Here is a 19,588-nt window from a genome sequence, read left to right on the forward strand (position 1 = left end):
ACACTCGAGGACATATCATTCTATTTTAAAATGGCAATTGAAACTTTCTGTACGTTTCCATGTCAACAGTACGATAACACTTAATTTTGACGTCATTTGAAGATTTCAATTCGGGATTTGCATTTATTGACAAATTTCAAACGGGATGGTTTGAAAATAGGCCACATTTAATAGGTACAGTCATTCCTCTTCAGTTTATTTTGTTTCATCTGTTATTTAGGCAGTATTACTAAAAAAAGACACGTGAATAAGTATATATATCTGAAAAATTGTGTGTTTGCAGTATACTGAATATATGAAGTGATATTGTTCGGGTACGTGAAAACGGCAATCGTATAAAAGAAAAGTTTTTCTTGTCTTCAAAAAAGATGGAATCGCATTAATCATTTTTATGTTATGGAGTGATTTTCAGGTTCAGATTATGAAGAATGTTCACCTCCTCTGTATTAAGATAAAAATATTGCCAAACTTCAAAAAATTTTTGTTGATGAAAACGCACTCACGTCGTTTTGAATGATAATACGTGTACCAATATTAAAACCTAAAAAGTAGTATTTTTTTTTAGTAAAACAGCTCATCTAGTTACATAGTACTGATGCCTTCGCAGGCAGATGTCTACGACATTTTCTTGTAATCTAAACAAGTCTGTAAATCTAAAAATAAGATGAAAATAAATAAGAGAAAGCTAAATTAATTCAAGCGTGTTTAATCACGGGTTACTGTAATTTTATGTCGTGCAACTTTGCTAACTTTCGCAATAGTTGCTCTATAATTGAAATTCAATTCTATAATGTACTTCAATCGTTAAGTTGTTTATCAGATGATTGGTCCCTTTGTTTTATTAGCCGGCATTATCACAGCATAAAATCTGAGAGCATTTGTCGTGAAGCGTACAAAAATAAACTAGCATTAATATGTAACGTTAAACTGGATTAGTATATTGAAAATATTAACAAACTTATATTCTGCTAGAATGATAAGTACTTTGTTTGTGATAATACCAAAAGTGCAATGTTAGATAGTTCAACACCAACCATGCTATTTTATAATTTTTTTAGTTAGCAAATGTAAATTCTATTAAATATTATTGACGAAAATTGTTAAACACGGATCAGCAGTATAGAAGAATGAATTTGAAAGTATTTGTAATACTACTCACACCAACAATTATTTTTGCACTGCCGCCGACATTAGGAGACATATTTTGGAGAGAATGGAAGCGAAGTTACGGTAAAATATTGATATTTAAACTGCTTTTGTTCAATTCGGATTGTTTACACTTGAAACCTCGCAATTTGACTTATGACAGTGAATGAAAATGTCGCGATGGTGAAGCAAAACGGAACACAAATATGCCACTGTAAACTCTAAACTCACAGTGTCTAATTGTGTTACATGAATCAAAATCTGTACTTCGTCGAGACAGCGTGAACACAAATTTGACCAGTATGTTTTTGGAATGTATAATATTTTGCAAGGGCATTCAAAAAAGGGGTTAGCATAGGATTACGACAAGTGTTTAAAATTGTTTAGAGTTGAGACCGAGTCTGCCTTTTAAGTCTTGATGCATTCAGAACGGCGATAAAGTAAACCGCCTGTCTTTCACCGCTGACGGCGCTCAAGTACTTTGTGTTACAAGTACTCAGTTGTGAGCACACCAGAGCCGACGTGGAGCATAAGACGAAATAACGTACAATATATGTCCGCCCCTTAAGCAAGAACTGCAGAGAGTAGGATTCAAACCTACGACTTTCCGATAGTAGCGCGGAGCAGTCAAGCATGCTTCTAATCTATACATATATTTTAATCCCCTATTTGTGGTGATTCTGCAAATACGCCTCTGATTTTGTTAATTAGTTATTCACGTCTACAATGAGACAAATACAAAAAACGTTTCAAAATAGGTGGTAATCGAGTTGGTATTCAATCTCATATACCATAATTGCGGATAATTCAGTTAACGAAGCTTTGTCAATGTTGTTTGCAGTTATCACATGCGTACGGTATTGTTTTCAAGTCATCGTCACGAGTCATCTCTAAATTTAGACAGCCAGCGACGTATACGTTAAACGAATTAGAATTTGTTTTGAAAAAATGTGCACTTTCGTTAAAGGTTTTAGTAAAATAACAGTTTTGCATTTAAATACCGGTAGCTTTATATCCATTCTACCAGAAGATGTCTCATCTAGTTATAAAACTATACATATTTGCCGGTTTTCGCCCAGTGCTGGTCGAACAGAAAAATATTTATTGGACTTTTCACGTTCCAGATACATGAAGTTAACACATATGTTTATTGATTTACCCCAAATTATAGATTAAAATATTAGTATTTGAATATACAAAACCATTTAGAAGCACTATCACGAAGATCGCGAAATTTATAAGACCTACCGGCGTTAGGAACGATGATCACTAGTGTCATTGGCCTTACTATGTTTACTTGTAGAGTTTTGGATTTCTATGCAGGCAAATATAATATATATATTCTATCTTGAATTTCTTTTAGTGTTTAACATCTTACCAAATTTGACCTTATTCAAACCTCAGAATAATTACGTTCAATTCCAGACAAATCCTATACAAGGGCGGAAGATTTCTTCAGAAAACAGATGTGGGAAAGATCGCTGGAACAAATTGCTGACCATAACTCTAGATATACGGCTGGAAACGTAACTTTCAGGGTTGAATTGAACAAGTTTTCAGACTTCGTAAGTTTTATTTAATTTGCAAATAATTCACTCATTTCTAAGTAAATAGGAAAAAAAAAACACGAAAGTATATTCATATGCGTTTTATTTTGTTTAATTGACACTGGCTGCTCATAATATTTTGTTTCTTTCGGATTGATGAATGTGATTCTTTGTATTGTTGTATTAATTGGGTAAACAATTGAATTTCAATATCTCTCACGAAAATTCATATTCTTTCATTTAGGGTTACACTGAACTTCGGTCAAAATTCACTCGGACATATTTATTCTCGGCAAAAATGCAAAAGTCAAAAAAGGTTGAAAAACGATTACCACGTAATGTCGATTGGAGAAGGAGAAACGGTAGCTGCGTTTCGTCTGTGAAAAACCAAGGCGGGCCAGGATCCTGTTTTGCTTTCAGCGCCGTAAGTTTTAATTAATATTTGGTTGATTTATACTATGCATATTATATATCTTTTATTATACAAGGCTGGCGAGTTGGTTCTGTTGCGAGAAAACATTTTGCACATAGCATTCGCCACTAATCTGATGTCCAAAGCTTACTCTGTACATTTGAATATAGTACTATATTTGTCTTAAACAAGATCATAATCAATTGCCATACGATTTTATTGTTTATAAATTTTATACGATTATTTCATGACTTCAAGAAGAAGTAGGTCTACTTGCTTGAGATCGATTGATGTCTTTGCTTCCTAGTCTGTTAATACCATCCATTGCCAGATAATCTTTTTAACACAAGCATAACGAAAAACTAACCTTTGTCAGAATAATAAAGAAGCCACAGCATTTTGTACACCAAAACTTTCGGACAATGGCAAATCTTATTTGATGATTTATTTTTGTAACTATCCGGTCATTAATTTTAATTCGACCCCAAATAGAGAATCTTGTGTTTGCATAACGTAACTAGGAAGACACCTTTCATCACCAGCAAGTTGATGTGAACTTGCTTATTACAACACACTCTGCGAACTATGCATTCTAATCGCCGTTTTTCCTCAAGCAGGGGTTTTTAAACAAGGGAACATTTCGACTTTCAAGGGGTACATTAGATTTGGAATGGTATAAAAATATTCTTTCCATGAATTTCTTTCTGCCTAAAAATATTTTTATCACTCAATAATAATAATTCAAAGACATGAGTTTAAGAACTCCTTAGGAAGTCACATTTTTATCCCAGTAAAAGCTAAACTACATCAACAGTAACTACCAAATCTATTTCCTGGGATATTTCCAGCAATCCAGTAAATATGAAAATGTTGGCACTCTCTCAAGCTGACAGGAGAAAACTACAGCCCTCGGGTCAAATCCGGCCCGTTGGGTAATTTGATATGGCCCGCCTGATTCTCCCACAACCAAACTAAAACCAAATTTTGATGTTTTAGCTGAAAAAAAAAATCCAGGGAATTTTTTGAAATTGCGATCGAATTTAGTTTTGGTAAGAGGTCTATTGATTTTCACTTTTGCAACCATGTAAATATTGTTCATTAATTAAATGTAACTTTATACGTCACACTTCGGGGAAAGTGGGGAAGGTTGGGACACTTTTTTTCTTTTGCATATTTTTAGCCGTTTATTTTGCACGTGCACGTTCATTCGGACAGACCCTGGGGCACAATGGGGCATTCTGTAAAATACAACGATGTATACCCTAAAATGAGCAACTAATCAGAATTATAATCTAAATTCTAAAGAACGCGAGAAATTCATATTTGAAGATTTAATATTTTGGAAATCAATGTTCAACTAAAATATTTCAGATATTTTTCCAAAGAAAATCTGCAAACAAATTGAATTATTTTCTTTTTCAAATCTTTATCTGAAAAAATATTTTGATTCTCGAATATATTTCATATGGGCCGAAAGAGACCCTAATATTACCCAAAACATAACGCATCTCTGGGCCTTCACGCACTTAATGAATCAAACACTGTCAAATTGTGCCCAGTGGGGACTGTCAAATTGTGCCCAGTGGGGCATGTTTCACTGAACCCCGGTCCATTGTTGCCATCAAAAAACAAATATTTTAAGACTATCTCACGACGAGATTAGGAAGGCACATACACGCCAAAGTTATGAATATTTTACAGCGCACTAAAGCTGAAATTTTAGTTCCAACCCCCCAAAACCAATTTCACCTCATATCTTGCGTCGCTCTGCACGGCCGTTGCCCGTTTGCGGGGACGTTGTAACTCACCTGAAGACAGATTCAATATCAAACCGCAAACCGGATATAGAGCAAGTGTGATTTCCACTGTGCCCCATGTCCCACTTTACTCTACATGTCCCACAAAATGTTGTGCCCCTGGTCTAAAAACCTTGCCCTGCTCTTGAGGGATGATTTTTTTCATTTTGATCCTTGCTCATTTTGTTGATTGTCTTGATCATCATGGCACGCTTTAACATACATCAAATCTACAACAGTGCACTAAATACACTGTCAACTTTCTTTTAAAAATGGGACTATGAGTTGAAATTTGTGTCGCGGGATTATCTCTCCACAGCACTTGTATGTTGTATCGACCCACATTATACAGAGTATAACAAACATTAAGTTTGCTTAAGCGAGTTTCAGGTACAACTCAAAATTTAAACGAAGCCTCTACAACATTGTTTGGTGTATTGTTCTCATAACCACCAATATATAACGAACAAATGTGCCCAAAACAGCAAAGCAGAAGTCCGTTTGGTCCAGCCATAGCTATATTTTCTGGAGCTTTTAGATATGGGTTTATATATATAAATCGTTTTTTTTGCAGAAATAGAAGTTGTGTCACTTCTAAACCTGTTTTTTTTTTCATTTCATTCATGAGGTTGTCTGGTACATTTATATTTCTGAGCCTCTCGTAAGAAACATCTATCAAAAAGACAGAAAGCACGCATAAGTGGCCTAGTTATGTCTATAGCTTTACATGATTGAAATACGTGCTCAATGAAAAACAGGTTACTTTGCCAATACAGCATCAACTTCCACGCTTTCTGTGCTGATACTAGATTTTCCAAACTTTTGTCATTTACCATTTCCTTCATTCTAGACGTTTTTCGCCATAAATAATTTCGCATAAAATTCAAGAATTTCATCGATAAAGTCGCAGGCAGCACACGTCACATTCAGATTACTCGATCGTCCGAAAATGGAGCTTTTCATTTTTCAAAATGTCAAGTGCGCACGACTTTTCGTAAATCGTGGCTAAAAGTGTTCTATTATTTACGAGCATTTATTTCTTTATCGTCTAATTTTCACCACCGCCGTGGTTGGATAATGGCCAAATATGACCACAGCTTCTAAATCAATTTTGAAAATAATACGACGAGCTACAGATGACTAGACGCACTCAAGAAAATATATGAAACATGGAAGAATATCATTGAACTTCTTCATATCTCGACGTGTAACTGCACGATCATCAAGTGTAGAAGAGTTGATGACATTACCAGAATTTCAGCGAAATCCTTGGACAAAAAGAGATTTTCGAGAATCCATCGAGGGCGTTTTCAGTTTGGTGTGAAGGAGGATGACAAAATTAGTTGCTCAGCAATCCTTTCGTACATAATTATGCATCACGATATTCGAACCTGTAGTAACTAGAGGTGACATGGCTAGCGTATTAATAACGCTTAGCATGATGTGCCAATCCAGTTCGTTCAATCAATCATAATACTGTAATGAAAACCTAAACCATAAATATTATTTAATCAGTTTTATTGTTTCATGACTATTTTATCGAACAGATCTGCAAATACAGTCATATTGCTGTTCTGGTAGGCTACGCTAAAAGGCCAGTGGGTTACGGTACCGGAAGACTGTTCAGTTGCTCAATAATTTGGCTTAAAATTAGTTCAACAAGTTCATTTCTTTCGATCGACAAGGTCAAGTCTGAAGTCTTTATATTTACATTCAATATCAGCTCGACTTTGCAGTTTTCCAAACATTGTGAATGTTACATGTCGTGCAAAATATATCTAGAGCCTAGATTCCAGACTGTCGATACCAGAATTGAAAATCTTGCACATTTAGACCACTCGCATCGCCTGCAGGGCAACCTACTAGCTACACTCGGAAAACATTTTCCAGTCGTGATAGTAATTTTTTTCTAATGTAATAGCAAACCGCCAGAAACTACAATATCCAGCTGCTTATGGAATATTGCAGTAGTACGACAGTCTGTGAGGCCGCAGAAGATTCCTTGTGCTGCAAAGTCACACAATCAGTTCGAAAGGCTTATGGCGAAAATCGGTCTAATTTATCATCTATCAATTTCACGATTTGAACAGATAAAATACAGAGCAACGAAAACAAGTCCGACCTCAAATAGCAGTAAGACAACGAGGAGCGAACGGCATGCTAAACCGGTGTCACATGGACAGATATGTTCGGAGTCAGCAAATAATAGTCAAATCTTCCTCATTGGCACTGTGACGGTACAGGTACTGTCATAGATATTTTAGATCCTGTGACAATGATCCATTCTTCTTGATTATATTGAAACATCAATTGAAATATCTCGTTATACGAGTCAATTATGTACCGTATTACCGGATCAGGTACGAACCACAGTCAAACATTTCACATACAAACGTTACAAAATAACATGCGTCAACCTAACACCACCTGAACCGAGCACAAATTTCGGTACAGTGACTGTCATAGCCGCTTAGGGCTGATAAACAATTCGACTACACGAACAACTCACCAGGCCTATCTGTAGTCGAGTTGTCCGTGCGTGGCAATGATCTATTCTCCTCCATTCAATTGCAACATGAATTGAAATATTAAGTGATCCGTTTCATTCCCTTCTCCATTATTGGAACAAAATCCAAAACACAAGCCCCGCTTTTACCAGACAGCTACGAGATAGTTTAGTGTCACTGCTCTGTGCTACAGTACCGGAACTGCCCTATCTTTAGCAGTTCCTGTCTTGTGACAGCGTGAATTGAAATTGCAAGATGGTCCGATTCACAACTGTAGTAATACCAACGATCCGAGTCATTACTGTAATATAACACGAAGTACGGCACTATTCACCATTTCTCAAATTCTGGCAAAGCAAGGATTCCGTTACGAATCACCGACGTTCGATGGCACGTGATCAAAAGAACATGAAGAGGAGTGCCAGCATATGCGTCCGCAGAACGTTCGTGGCGTCATAGCAAACAAAAACAAATCCCACGGAGCAAACAGGAATATTTGCAGTAAAATCAAAAACCTTCTGGAGCAAAATTTCATCTTGAACCACTAAAAATTTCAAAGCAATTAGTTCAGTAATGAAAGAGAAAAGCGGTTTTTTAATATGTCCACTAGGTGTCCTATTCTGTGTCAAAGAACAGGAACAAGATATTAACACAAGAGAGCTATGCTCAAATATATCGACACTTAGAATGAAACGAAATATATTATCATCACTTCACCGAAAACCATAGGGTACACTACGCCTTCGGTACGGTATCCTGTACGAATCTGAACAGTGAAACTGCTACATGGCTATGGTAACTGACTTACTAGTAGGCCTACTTGGGTACAAATAACGGTACATGGACTGTTATAGCTCTTCCATGTCCTGTGGTATTGATTTATGTTGTTTACATCAGAACTGTAACGAAAAGATGACCAGAGGTAACGTACGGTACCTTACCAGTACCTACCTGTTGCTTTACTGTCGGCCTGCTATTCGATCATGGAACGGTTCTTCTCTGGCTTATAAAAACTCAATTCAATTTGCTCAAAATTAACTTATACGGTAGGCCGGATTTGCTAGAAAACCTACATTTGACATTATTGCAATAGTAAGATCGCGAAAGGAATAAGCTAATTTCACTGTGGTAGGATAACTGAGCAGTACCGTACCTGAAGGCTCGATCACGCAACCGCTTGAAATAAGTTTAAAACAGTATTCCCAAAAGAGTAAATTTTAGAACAGCGAAATTTTGAATGAAATATCAAATCTCATAGAATTCATAAGAAATTTAGAAATAATTAAAAGTAATAGCCTTCTGAAAATTAAATCAAACTTTAACCATTGAAAATTTCGAAGCAATTGGTCCAGTATTCGAAAAGAAAAGCGATTTAGAATAATGATGGTGACGAAGAAAAATAATAAAAAATAACAACAACATAATATTGAAACGATCCTTATGTCCACTAAAGTGTCCAAAAACGATCGTTATGTCCACTAACGTGTCACAATATTTTTCTCTTTTGTTTAATGTTTCCTATTTTGCTGCTGATAAACAGAGAATAAATGCATCGCCGCCTTGGAAGTACAGTTTTAAAGGCCTTGATGTTTCTAACTTAGATACATTTCTTCAAATCTCATTCCAAAAATCTCCAACATGAAACCAGATTCAAGCAATTAATCACATTTTTATTTACTTTTCAGGTTGGTGCTATCGAAGGTCAATTGTGCAAAAAAATCGGAAAACTGACGGGACTCAGCATACAACAAATATTAGATTGTGATCTCGGTAATTGTGGAGGATATATCGATGAAATATTCAAATATATTAAACGACAAGGTGGAATAATGAGTGATGTTGATTACCCTTATACATCATGCTTGGATTGCATGCAATGCCTCGTGAAGGACCCAAAGAAAACTTTTATACCGAAAATAAATAGGGTCAGTGTTACACAAAGTCTTAAGTACAACCTTTGTATACCCCACGTGAGAATAGTAGTCGTAAACATTTTTTTACCCTTATATCTTACGGGGAAAAACATGCAAAAGGTATTAAAAGGTACTGTATATGATAATCCGTTGACCAGGCTAAGTAAATGGCAAAAGTTTAAGGCATCTGACACAATGATCCATCTTATCATCTGTAGACCGTTACTACTGTCAAGGGATGCACAAATTGTCAGTGAATGCAAAATGTATTATTGAGAATTCTTCAATTAAAGCTAAGTAAAGTACTACAACTTCGTCTGCGATAATTACCACTTCGTTTGCCTCGAGTTGCAAGCTTTGTATTATACTAATCGTTCCATGTTATTTCAGTTTCTCTGCGATAGTCATTGTAAATACAGATACAGAATATCGAAAGCAAAATTACAAGGATTTCGTCGAGTTCCTTCCACCGAAGAAGACTTGAAACGAGCTGTTGCGACAATAGGCCCTATTGCGGCTGGAATAGATGCCAGATTTGATTTTCCTATGTATAGCAATCATAATGGTAAGAAAGCTATATACAATAAGCGTATGGGCTTGCAAAAAACTCAAAAGGAAAGTAGTTTTATTGTAGTACATTACACAAATAGTAGGGCGGAGCTGATGTATCGGCTTCGTTTTTGGCAAATTTCGTTGCATCAGAAACAATGCGTCAGTTATTGTATATTTATTTTTGAGTCTTTTATCTAATAGTGAGTTTAAAGGAGACATCATAAGAATATTATTTTATGATGTATTTACTCACAAATTATTTATGAGTAAATTATTTATTTACTCATTTTTAATAATAATGAGTGAATCAGTGAAGCATTAGATTGACTAACGTGCACATCACTTGTTCATTATCTTATTTGGCTACGTTGTCATTGTAGGATATAAATTTCGGGGATGAGAAATATTAGATCGAAATCGAAGCCATATCTCATTCTCCACTTCACCAAAGAGTAAAAAAGATTATACCATCTCTTTTTCATGGATATCTCGTATGCGTGGATGACTGCAGAGGCATGGACATTGGTTGAGTTAATAAGTTATGTATTGGCTTATTCACATTAATAGACTCCGGTTCATTACGAAAAAAAACTTGGGATTATGACAACCCACTAATCTTCGATATGTAATCGTTCAGAGTTATATGCTCGAATTATGTTTTCAGATATATATTACGAACCAAGGTGCAGCAGGAGGAGATTAAATCATGCTGTTCTGGTTGTTGGATATGGCACTAACAAGAAAGGAGATTACTGGATTGTGAAAAACAGGTAAACTATATTATGCAATACGTTTCAGGCGTAAAAAAAACGATTTGTAATTAAAGAATTCACATAAAGATTGCGGCCAATAATATATTCGGTATAGATTTCGATTAAAAATTCTTCGCATTTTGAACCTTTAATTAATAATGTAGATAACCTAGCTCGATACTCCTAAATAAACCTGTTTATTGTGAAATTGAAATTTCATATTATATGGCTGAATCCTTTAATAAGTTCTATATCGCATCAAGTCGCGTTGACATGACCTGACCAAATGTGTATGTCACAATCCCAAGGTCTTTAGCGTGAACATTCATGTATGTTCATTAGTTTACCTATTTGTTCACAGTTCAGTTTTCCGAAATCATTTATCCCAAATAAATTAATGATTTTGGGGATCATATCGTACCATATTTAATTTGGTATACCAGTACAGAATAATATTTTATATATTTTAAGAAGAAAGCCAACGCTGATAAACGTTACAACTTGTAAAGATTGGCCGTTCTAATATTTCCACCACCTCCGCTTTATTTCAAGAAATCGTTTGTAAAATAGCCATCTTCGTTTGTATTCCAACGTAAATAACATTGCGATCAGATCAGGGGATGAATTAAACATGCAAATTCTAATAATATATGATTTCTTCCGGATTGTTTCATAGAATTATATTGATTGGATTTTGGATACTTTGACATTTGTAATACATAACGAACGGATATACGCATATAGATATATACTCTGTATATAAAAGGTGTATTTTAAATTTCCTTCCCATTTCTTATATCGTAAGAATTAGATGTTCCAAATCCAAGAAAATATAATAAATAGCTTGACCTCGCCAAATTTGTGTCACGCCTGGCTTTGTGCCACCGATCAATTTATCGCGAAGCAAGGTGACAAAAAGGAACATGAAATCGTGTCATTGAGTGATTTACGAAGACAAACTGATCAGTTCACTATCATTTATCACAAAAAATTTATCTGGAATTCCCGTCGAAGCGTATGATAGTTTTCATTGCCAAAAATTGCAGAATCTCATTTTTCTTCAATGAGGTATTTATGAAATGAATTCATTAATAAAATTTATATCATACAAACGTATTGTTCAAATATGAAAATCCAGCAACTTCCGCGAAACTGCATAAGAAATGACAAAGAATTTGTCACGTTATGTCACGGATAAATCGATTTTCTTTCTCGTTATTTTGTAATGTGCTGTTCCGTGTCCAGTTTTGACCCTAATCTGTGCATAAATGAATTATGGGATGGTCATTTACCAAGTGTGATTCAAACCTAAAAATAAAGTTAATCGGACAAATGATTATTTGTGTTTTAAGGAGATGACAATTTTGTTGTATTTAATATTCTATATTATAGAATCTATAATACCTCTTTATTATAGATATATTGTGCAATACTGTTAGATACATTTTCTATAAAAATCGAAGAATATTAAATTTTTAACTAGTAAAAATCGATCGATTCAGCAATGTAGAGCGACGGAATCCATAGCATGACCAATCGGGCTGTACCTCGTTGTAGGATTTCGGAACATTTGTTTGAGGACTCATGTATGCACGATACCCTGATTTGAGAAAACTAATTTGAAAATATTGAATGCAACTTGGAATTAAAACTTAGAATTCGGTTCGCTATGCGCAAAAGTAGTTGTGATGCAAAAAATTGAAATGTAGGCTACTCGGTACCTTTTGTTTCCATGAATGGTATGGGGTATTCATTTTATGGATTCACGAGTTGCATGTAAATCTGGCAGCCAATATAAGGCTTTTTAAACTTATGTATATGCAAATAAAGAATTTTATGTGTATCTCTCAACAAAACCTAATTTTTGGGGTCGAGTTCTTACTCGAGTATGAAAAAAAAGCGATTTTACGCAAAACATGATACTAAGCCATTAATTTTATCAAACAGATCTAATGCAGACAGAGATGATAAACGCCATTTAATTGAATGGGTATTTTCAGATTTTTTGGATCTAGTTTACGTCTTCTTGTTTATTTAAAAAAAGTTAGCTACTAGTTATATCTAATGCAGATCAAACAGATCTAATGCAGACATAGATGATAAACGGCATTTAATTGATTGGGTATTTTCAGATTTTTTGGATCTAGTTTACGTCTTCTTGTTTATTTAAAAAAGTTAGCTACTAGTTATATGTGTTATCTTTATATTTTATTCCATGACATGTGTTAATAATTAAGCATTGTATCGCAGGCCAAGTTGTCACTTCTTTCACGACGTACCAAACAATTTTGTGATATGCTAAAAAAAATTTGGAATTTTCCTCTTTTTAGAATATAGAAAACGACGCCATATTCTATGTCGCTTTTGGAAAAAATCGATCGAAATTGTGTTTCCATATTCCGACAAATAATTTTAGCATAAGTTCAATTTCATGGTCTTCCGGGCGAAATTTGATGAAAGGAAAATTCGAAAATAAAACGTGATATTAGTTCGTAGAGAAAATTAATTTATTCTCAGTTGTAACCTACATTCACATGCATAATTCACAGCCACATGCCACTGTCTTAAACTACAAATCTGTGAAGTCATATACATCTTCATATACAGAATGACAGCAACGAAACTTTTGAATCTAGATTTTTGCGCTCAAAATTTCGAAGTACAAATTTAATAAAGCGACAACGTAAAGCCGTATTTGACATTTTCTGTCATACATCTTTGTCTTGTTATATGTAACAATATAAAATTTATCGATTGCGATATTGACTAATGACTACACGTGTTGCAAATGCATGTTCGGGGTTTTGATAGTTGATTTAAATACTGGCTTTGCTATATTTGAATGAGTATATATGAAAATCATTTTGGAACCCGGGGTATATCGAAATCGAAGTATTTAGAATTGATGGTTATGTCCACTATATGTTGAAGCAGATCTGTCATTTAACACGCTTTAAATGATACTTTATATTGATAATTTCACTCATGCAGCATAAACTCACCGGGTTAGCTGTAATTGCATTTTTTTTTTGCAGCTGGGGCACAGATTGGGGAGCTTCTGGATACGTTCGAATGAGTCGAAACAGGGGGAACAATTGTGGAATTGCTACGGCTGCTATGTATCCAATTTTAAAATAAAAATACTTTTATTTCACAATGATTTATAAACAAATCGTATTTGCAGTGTTCTCTCGAAATTTTCTTTATTTGTAAATAAACATTAACATACCAACCCAAGTTTGTGTTATGTTATTCATTTTCTTTCTTAAATTTGGTCAAAATCGGATGGCGTGTTGTAATTTTAAGCATACTAATTTATTACAAACTGGAATGCGGTTGTAACCACCCTAGGACTATCATAACAATGTATATAGTATACGATAACCGATTATTTGCGTTATTACCACAACTCAAAGTTTACATCAATTTTAAAAAGATTACGGTTATACACAAGTACGGTAAAGGGTAAAGCATATAGACTACTGTAAGCATATTTTAAATTAAATTTATTCGTCTCGTCGCAAAAATTCTTAGAAAAATCGATTTCCCAAAACCTATTCGTGATTTACGGCGAACATCACGAAATAAAGTGTTTTTTTAGTTGATTCGATTTGTTCTTGTCAAACATGCGTGAGTTAGAAGTAAGGATGGTATCCTGCCCGATTCTCCAATAAACTGTTTTCTCGCAGCGGGGGACATCTCCACTACACTAGCGAATTCTAAGCACTGACAATTGGGTTTTGTTTTTTTATCAATTCTAAAAAAACATCGTGTTTTAAAACAAAGGCTTGTTTAAAATCAATTTTTTTCTGTGTTTTCTGTATTTTTTTTTATTGAAATACCCCCTGCATCGCCTCGAAACTACGCCAAAACGTTGCATTTTGGCAGCTGCACACGCAGCCAGAACTATAATTTCAAAAATGTGAGTAAAATTTTTTATTTTGACTTTTACTTCTATTGCGTACAATCATCGCCACGTTTGTATATCCACCAAAGTCATAAGATTTTACCCGGGATGTTTAGCCGAGATATCAGAGAGATGTTTTGAGTAAGAAAAATTGACATATTGACATTTTCCTCATAAAATGAAGGCATTATTACGGTTAATACTGTTCGGTTCATTTATGCTTTAGCATACTTTGTTTTTAAGGTTGAAGTGATAGAGTTTTTCAAAGTTATACAAACAAATTTATTCGATCGCATATTAATTTTCGCAAGGTAGTTTCATCGCAGCAGGGTCGTTCACAATACTCTGTTACTGGTCAATGAGTACATTTTATTTAATGTTACCAGTCCGGTAGGTCAAAAGGTTGAGAACCGTTGATTTAACATTACAATCTGACCTATTTATCACCCATGGCGGGCAATGCTTGAACGAATCGTTCCAATAAGCATGCTGTTTTATGAATGTTTTGTAAAGCTGGCTGTTTTAAACATATTATTGTCTTGGCTCATTGTCAAAATACAAGGGAAAATTTCAAAATTAAACCTGCACATTTTTGATTACCAGTAATATTAGGTGATCTTGGTTATTAGTTTGAAGCTTTTCAAGTAAAATAAATGTTCACTGACCAACTTTATTACAAAATTAAAAGAAGAATCACGTACATTAAATCTCGACATTGAGGAAAATATGTAAATATATATTTGTGACAGTGATAAAGGGTTACTTAGACAATCAGAATCTCTACCTATAGGTAGATGTGGTTTGTCCCGCGGCACACTCTCGATATAGCGCATATAAACACTATATGTTTGGCGTATGCCGCGTGATATAACTTAGGTTTTTACAATAGGGATACACATTTTTATTTTCTATATTTTAACTGCGAATTGTGTAGGGAAATAAAATTATTCTATGATAAATTGCGTCTACAAAGAAAAAATAATTAAAACAAGATAAATCAAAATTTAAACAACGAAATTAACTGGCTTGAAATTCGGACTGTTTAGGGTTTGAGGTGACTATCTATCTGCCATTCACATTGGAGGATAATATGCATCATTGACACTAAGTGTTTCGTGTACACACAAGTTGTTATTCGTCATATCTACTAAGTCAAAATAAATATGAGTCGAATATTCGGCTTGAAAATTGAAAAGCGAAAATAAATGTCGTGGTGACTTCAAATAGACAAAATAGCATGAAAGGAAAACAATTGTCAAAATTATACAGAATATCACATGTTGTGCAAAATTTTGATACCAAAATTTAACACAGTTGGAAACATATTGTATTCATGTTATCTTTCGAATTAATCATTCAAATAGTGGGTAACCAATTGCTAGCGGAAACGGGAAACGTATCTATTTATATGCTATACTTCATTTGGTTGGTAATTTATTTAAAGATTTAAATAGGTAACAATCAATGTAATTGATTGAAACTACTGATTCATCTGTATCTGTAAATTGGACATGCGTTACAACAAATCCAATAATTTGTCTGCATAATTAGACAATTAGACAGAATATGATAAATTGAGTTCAATAATTTTTTATATTTTTCTCTCAAATCATTTTCTTCTAAAATTCGGATTTGAGTTGATTCATTCGGTTTATATGTATGAACTAGTGTCCATACAAAAATATGTGAATTTATAATATTATTGATTTCTTTTTACTACGTTATTGAAATTGAATTTTAAAAAGTGAAAAGTAATAATAACAACGAAAAATTATGAAAAACAAACAAAAATACAACTATTCATCATCGATTGAGATCAATGATATAAACTCGATTATTATGATTTTTATAGGGAATAACAAACAATAATATAATGAATAAAACTTTAGTATGTGTTATAACTCAGTCAAAAGTTTTTGTTCATTATCATTCAATGGTGTAGAGTTTTGTAAATGATTTTTTTCATCATCAGAGCAAGGGTATTCGCGATGCATTTTTTGTCCTGTAATAAAAAAATATCATTATCAAACTAGTGGGGCATTCTGCTGAGAAAAATATTAGACATGAAATAATACTTAGGAATCAGGTAGAAATGAAAAAGAACATAATATGATGATGATAATGAAATACAGTTTAAGATATTTAACTACAATAGCTACATTAATTGAATAGATATAGAACAACACAATCGCACCACGGTAGAAGATTTCTTTGGGAAAGGGTATCACAGCGCAATTCAGTATATTGTGCTTCTGCGCAAGATTCGGGATTTATTTTAAAGAAGCATACACAAATTGCATCAAACACATAAAAACTCAGGTATAATTCACACGCAACGATAAAGCCGCTTTCAATGCACGAGTTATTTAAAATTTTTGGATCCACTTCATGGCTTCGAATGAATCGAGATTTTATGTTTAGTTTCACTTGGCACTGTTGAAGAATTGGACGATAACTCAGTGACCAAAATTACTACCATTAATCTTGCCTCACTAATCTATCTATCGTTCAATTAATATCATGGCATGGGATATTATGGCGGAATTCTTATAAAAAATCGTTGCAGGTAAATGTATTTACCGGACAATCGATTTAATTAAACTTTGCTACTGTAAAATGCTTTTTGATATGAGGTGAACATATGAATTTTTACGCTAAATTGTTGGTTATTCGGATGAATATACAAATTAAAAGTAATTTACGTGCAATTAAAAATTTTGAAAATTATTAAATTGTGTATTTTTAAAGGTGGAAATGTAACAATTGCTCATTGTTTTCAAAGTTTGTATCTATTTGAATCTCAGAAACATTAGTATATATATCATTTATTCGGAAGTAGCAATCATGACATGTATCGACAGGTGTTTCGGGCCAGTTAAGGTTTGGACCTCTTACAATTCCGATCTGAAACGTATTCATCAATCAACAAAATAATAAGACAAGACTGTTCATCATATTGAACATAATTGTCATAAAATATTTTACGCAAAGACAATTTATTGATAATGTAACGGTAATCTAATGGTTACGGTGGAATACTTTGGAGTTACAATCACTTATTTCAAGCGCATACTGGAGGAGTTAAATTTGTCGCTACGCTCATTTTCGAATTGTTATAAATTATATGATGTATTATAATACCGCCAATTAAACTATTAGTACGTGTCGTAATTAACTCTCCCCTTTATTTTTTGGGTTAAATAATCAATGTTCATAGTAGTAAATTATGAGTAAATTGAGCAACTGTCGGTTAGTCATTTATACCTAGTGAATCACGCACGTGCATAAAAAGCAGCTGATTCATTAATTCATTATAACGTGTTAATCTTTGCAAGAATATGCATCTACTCGTAGACTGCAAGATATAAAGCATTCAAGAGCAGAAATTCAACTTATAATCGAATATGAAATATATAAAATTTACAAATAATACATCTATTTCACTTTGGTCTGTGACATTCGCTCACTATTGACCAAATAAAATTGTTGTTATTGTTCGGCTTTCCATGTCATATATATAGAATGTATATAGAGTAGGATATGTTAAAGCATACGTAGTATCTTCAGCTAAACTGGGTGAATAATTATGAACTAGGTAGCGACTATATTAATGAGTTAGTCTAGCGTGATATATGTTAGTTAGTACACACCAAGTTAAATTGAATTCGTGCAATGTGTTGCAGAAGCACTTTCAGACGCCGAAGTCGGTGGTACACTCTCTTCTGGCGTCGAGTACTCACTTCGGCAGCAGCACCGTGGGAACACCGTTTTCTTCCAATCAGGAAACGAGAGAATCACCATCAGCAAATTTAGGAGAGTGCTGATCTGCATTGCTACACCTATTGTGACGCCATCATTGAAAACTGATGAGGCGGCAAGAATAGCGGTTCCAGTATCAGTGATGGTGCAAATCAGTGCTGTAATGAATGCTCTCATTATAAGGGGTTTAAGGTTGAAGTTTCCCGCCGGCATTCCGTTCATATTAAATTGGTGCCTCAGAAGTGGTTGCAGGAAAAGACCAAGGAGTATAATTTGCATTACTGCAGACGTCACGCCAATGATTATCCATGGTGTTTCAGGGTTGATTGAAGACCCAACTATGGCGCATCCTGTAGCTACCACTTCGAAGGAAAAGCTTGCGATATAGATGATGGTGTTTGTAACAGGCGATGCTACTAGTAGGAATACCACCACAAAGCTGAGTGCTCGGAAGATTGGCGTTGTCAGGTGTCTGATGGCTGCGTCGCTGTATATCGATCTCTGTCGAAGCCACATCACCAAATAAGAAAACATAAATGCTAAGCTCCCCGTTATCGCTTTAACACATTTGCTAAAGCCACACATATCCGGCAAATAATAGTCGACAATCACCTCCTCGAAAATTCCGTCAGCAAGATGCAGAGCTACTGATATGCTGAGTAAAAGAGTAGTAACTTTCATGAGGTACCGATATCGTTTTCCTGATAGCTCTTTGACGGTACTTTTACGAGCTTGATGCACATCCATAGATAGTCTGACTGTAATATACAATACGATTGCTAGCGTCACATCCGTCAGAAAAATATGTCGAAGCCAGTTCTTGTGGCTAGCTACATGAGGGTGAGTAACATTGCTAGAATTTGAAAATGTTGTGTTCGGTATCGTCGTTGACGGATTCGTTGTTTCCATAGTTTCCGTGCTCCCAATTTTGCGATATACTTTGTAAAATGAACGCCCACTAGATTAGGCAAGCGAACTATAGTAGTTGAATGTTTGATAAATAAAATGGTAAAGCTATGCTAAAAAAAAAGAACAGCTTTAATATCATATTTTACTCTGTATTTATTACTATATATATCTCTTTATTAATTTTGTCAGTCTTGAAAATCACTAAATTTTTCTACTCTGCAACCGACGCTGCAAACCGACTTCCGAGGAATCGAAATGCCTGTCTGAGGTTTATCGCCAATTTAACCCGCTGATCATATGCATATTGTAGCAATTAAGTCGACAGCAAATCAATACTAATCTTGTATCAATCACCTTTTTTCAAATGCCCACTCCAAAATTTCAAATT

At 34.4% G+C, this 19,588-nt stretch overlaps 2 protein-coding genes across 3 annotated transcripts; one reads left to right on the forward strand and one right to left on the reverse strand.

Annotated features, from left to right (window-relative positions):
* Window positions 1-1,059: 1,059 nt before the first annotated feature.
* Window positions 1,060-14,325, forward strand: LOC120337839 (cathepsin K-like). The gene is made up of 7 exons (XM_039405735.2): window positions 1,060-1,230; window positions 2,572-2,711; window positions 2,938-3,117; window positions 9,094-9,333; window positions 9,712-9,886; window positions 10,538-10,643; window positions 13,661-14,325. The coding sequence occupies exons 1-7, from the start codon at window positions 1,128-1,130 to the stop codon at window positions 13,761-13,763; spliced, it is 1,047 nt and encodes a 348-aa protein (XP_039261669.2). The 5' UTR covers window positions 1,060-1,127; the 3' UTR covers window positions 13,764-14,325.
* Window positions 14,326-15,188: 863 nt separating this feature from the next.
* Window positions 15,189-19,331, reverse strand: LOC120337731 (uncharacterized). Of its 2 annotated transcripts, none has more exons than XM_078117059.1 (2): window positions 18,273-19,331; window positions 15,189-16,534 (listed from the first exon to the last, which is right to left on the reverse strand). In XM_078117059.1, the coding sequence occupies exons 1-2, from the start codon at window positions 19,198-19,200 to the stop codon at window positions 16,428-16,430; spliced, it is 1,035 nt and encodes a 344-aa protein (XP_077973185.1). In that variant the 5' UTR covers window positions 19,201-19,331; the 3' UTR covers window positions 15,189-16,427. The 2 variants fall into 2 exon arrangements, with proteins under 2 accessions (XP_077973185.1, XP_039261549.2); XM_039405615.2 differs by having other exon boundaries at window positions 18,183-19,330.
* Between the last annotated feature and the right edge of the window lie 257 nt (window positions 19,332-19,588).

This window comes from Styela clava, chromosome 10 (genome assembly GCF_964204865.1).
Source record: "Styela clava chromosome 10, kaStyClav1.hap1.2, whole genome shotgun sequence".
NCBI lineage: Eukaryota > Metazoa > Chordata > Ascidiacea > Stolidobranchia > Styelidae > Styela > Styela clava.

Coding starts and splice junctions, on each gene's coding strand:
- LOC120337839 (XM_039405735.2), top strand. CDS start 1,128: ATGAATTTGAAAGTATTTGTAATACTACTCACACCAACAATTATTTTT. Junction 3,118..9,093: donor CCTGTTTTGCTTTCAGCGCC/GTAAGTTTTAAT, acceptor TTTACTTTTCAG/GTTGGTGCTATCGAAGGTCA. Junction 10,644..13,660: donor TACTGGATTGTGAAAAACAG/GTAAACTATATT, acceptor TTTTTTTTGCAG/CTGGGGCACAGATTGGGGAG.
- LOC120337731 (XM_078117059.1), bottom strand. CDS start 19,200: ATGGAAACAACGAATCCGTCAACGACGATACCGAACACAACATTTTCA. Junction 16,535..18,272: donor CCCACGGTGCTGCTGCCGAA/GTGAGTACTCGA, acceptor TTTTTATTACAG/GACAAAAAATGCATCGCGAA.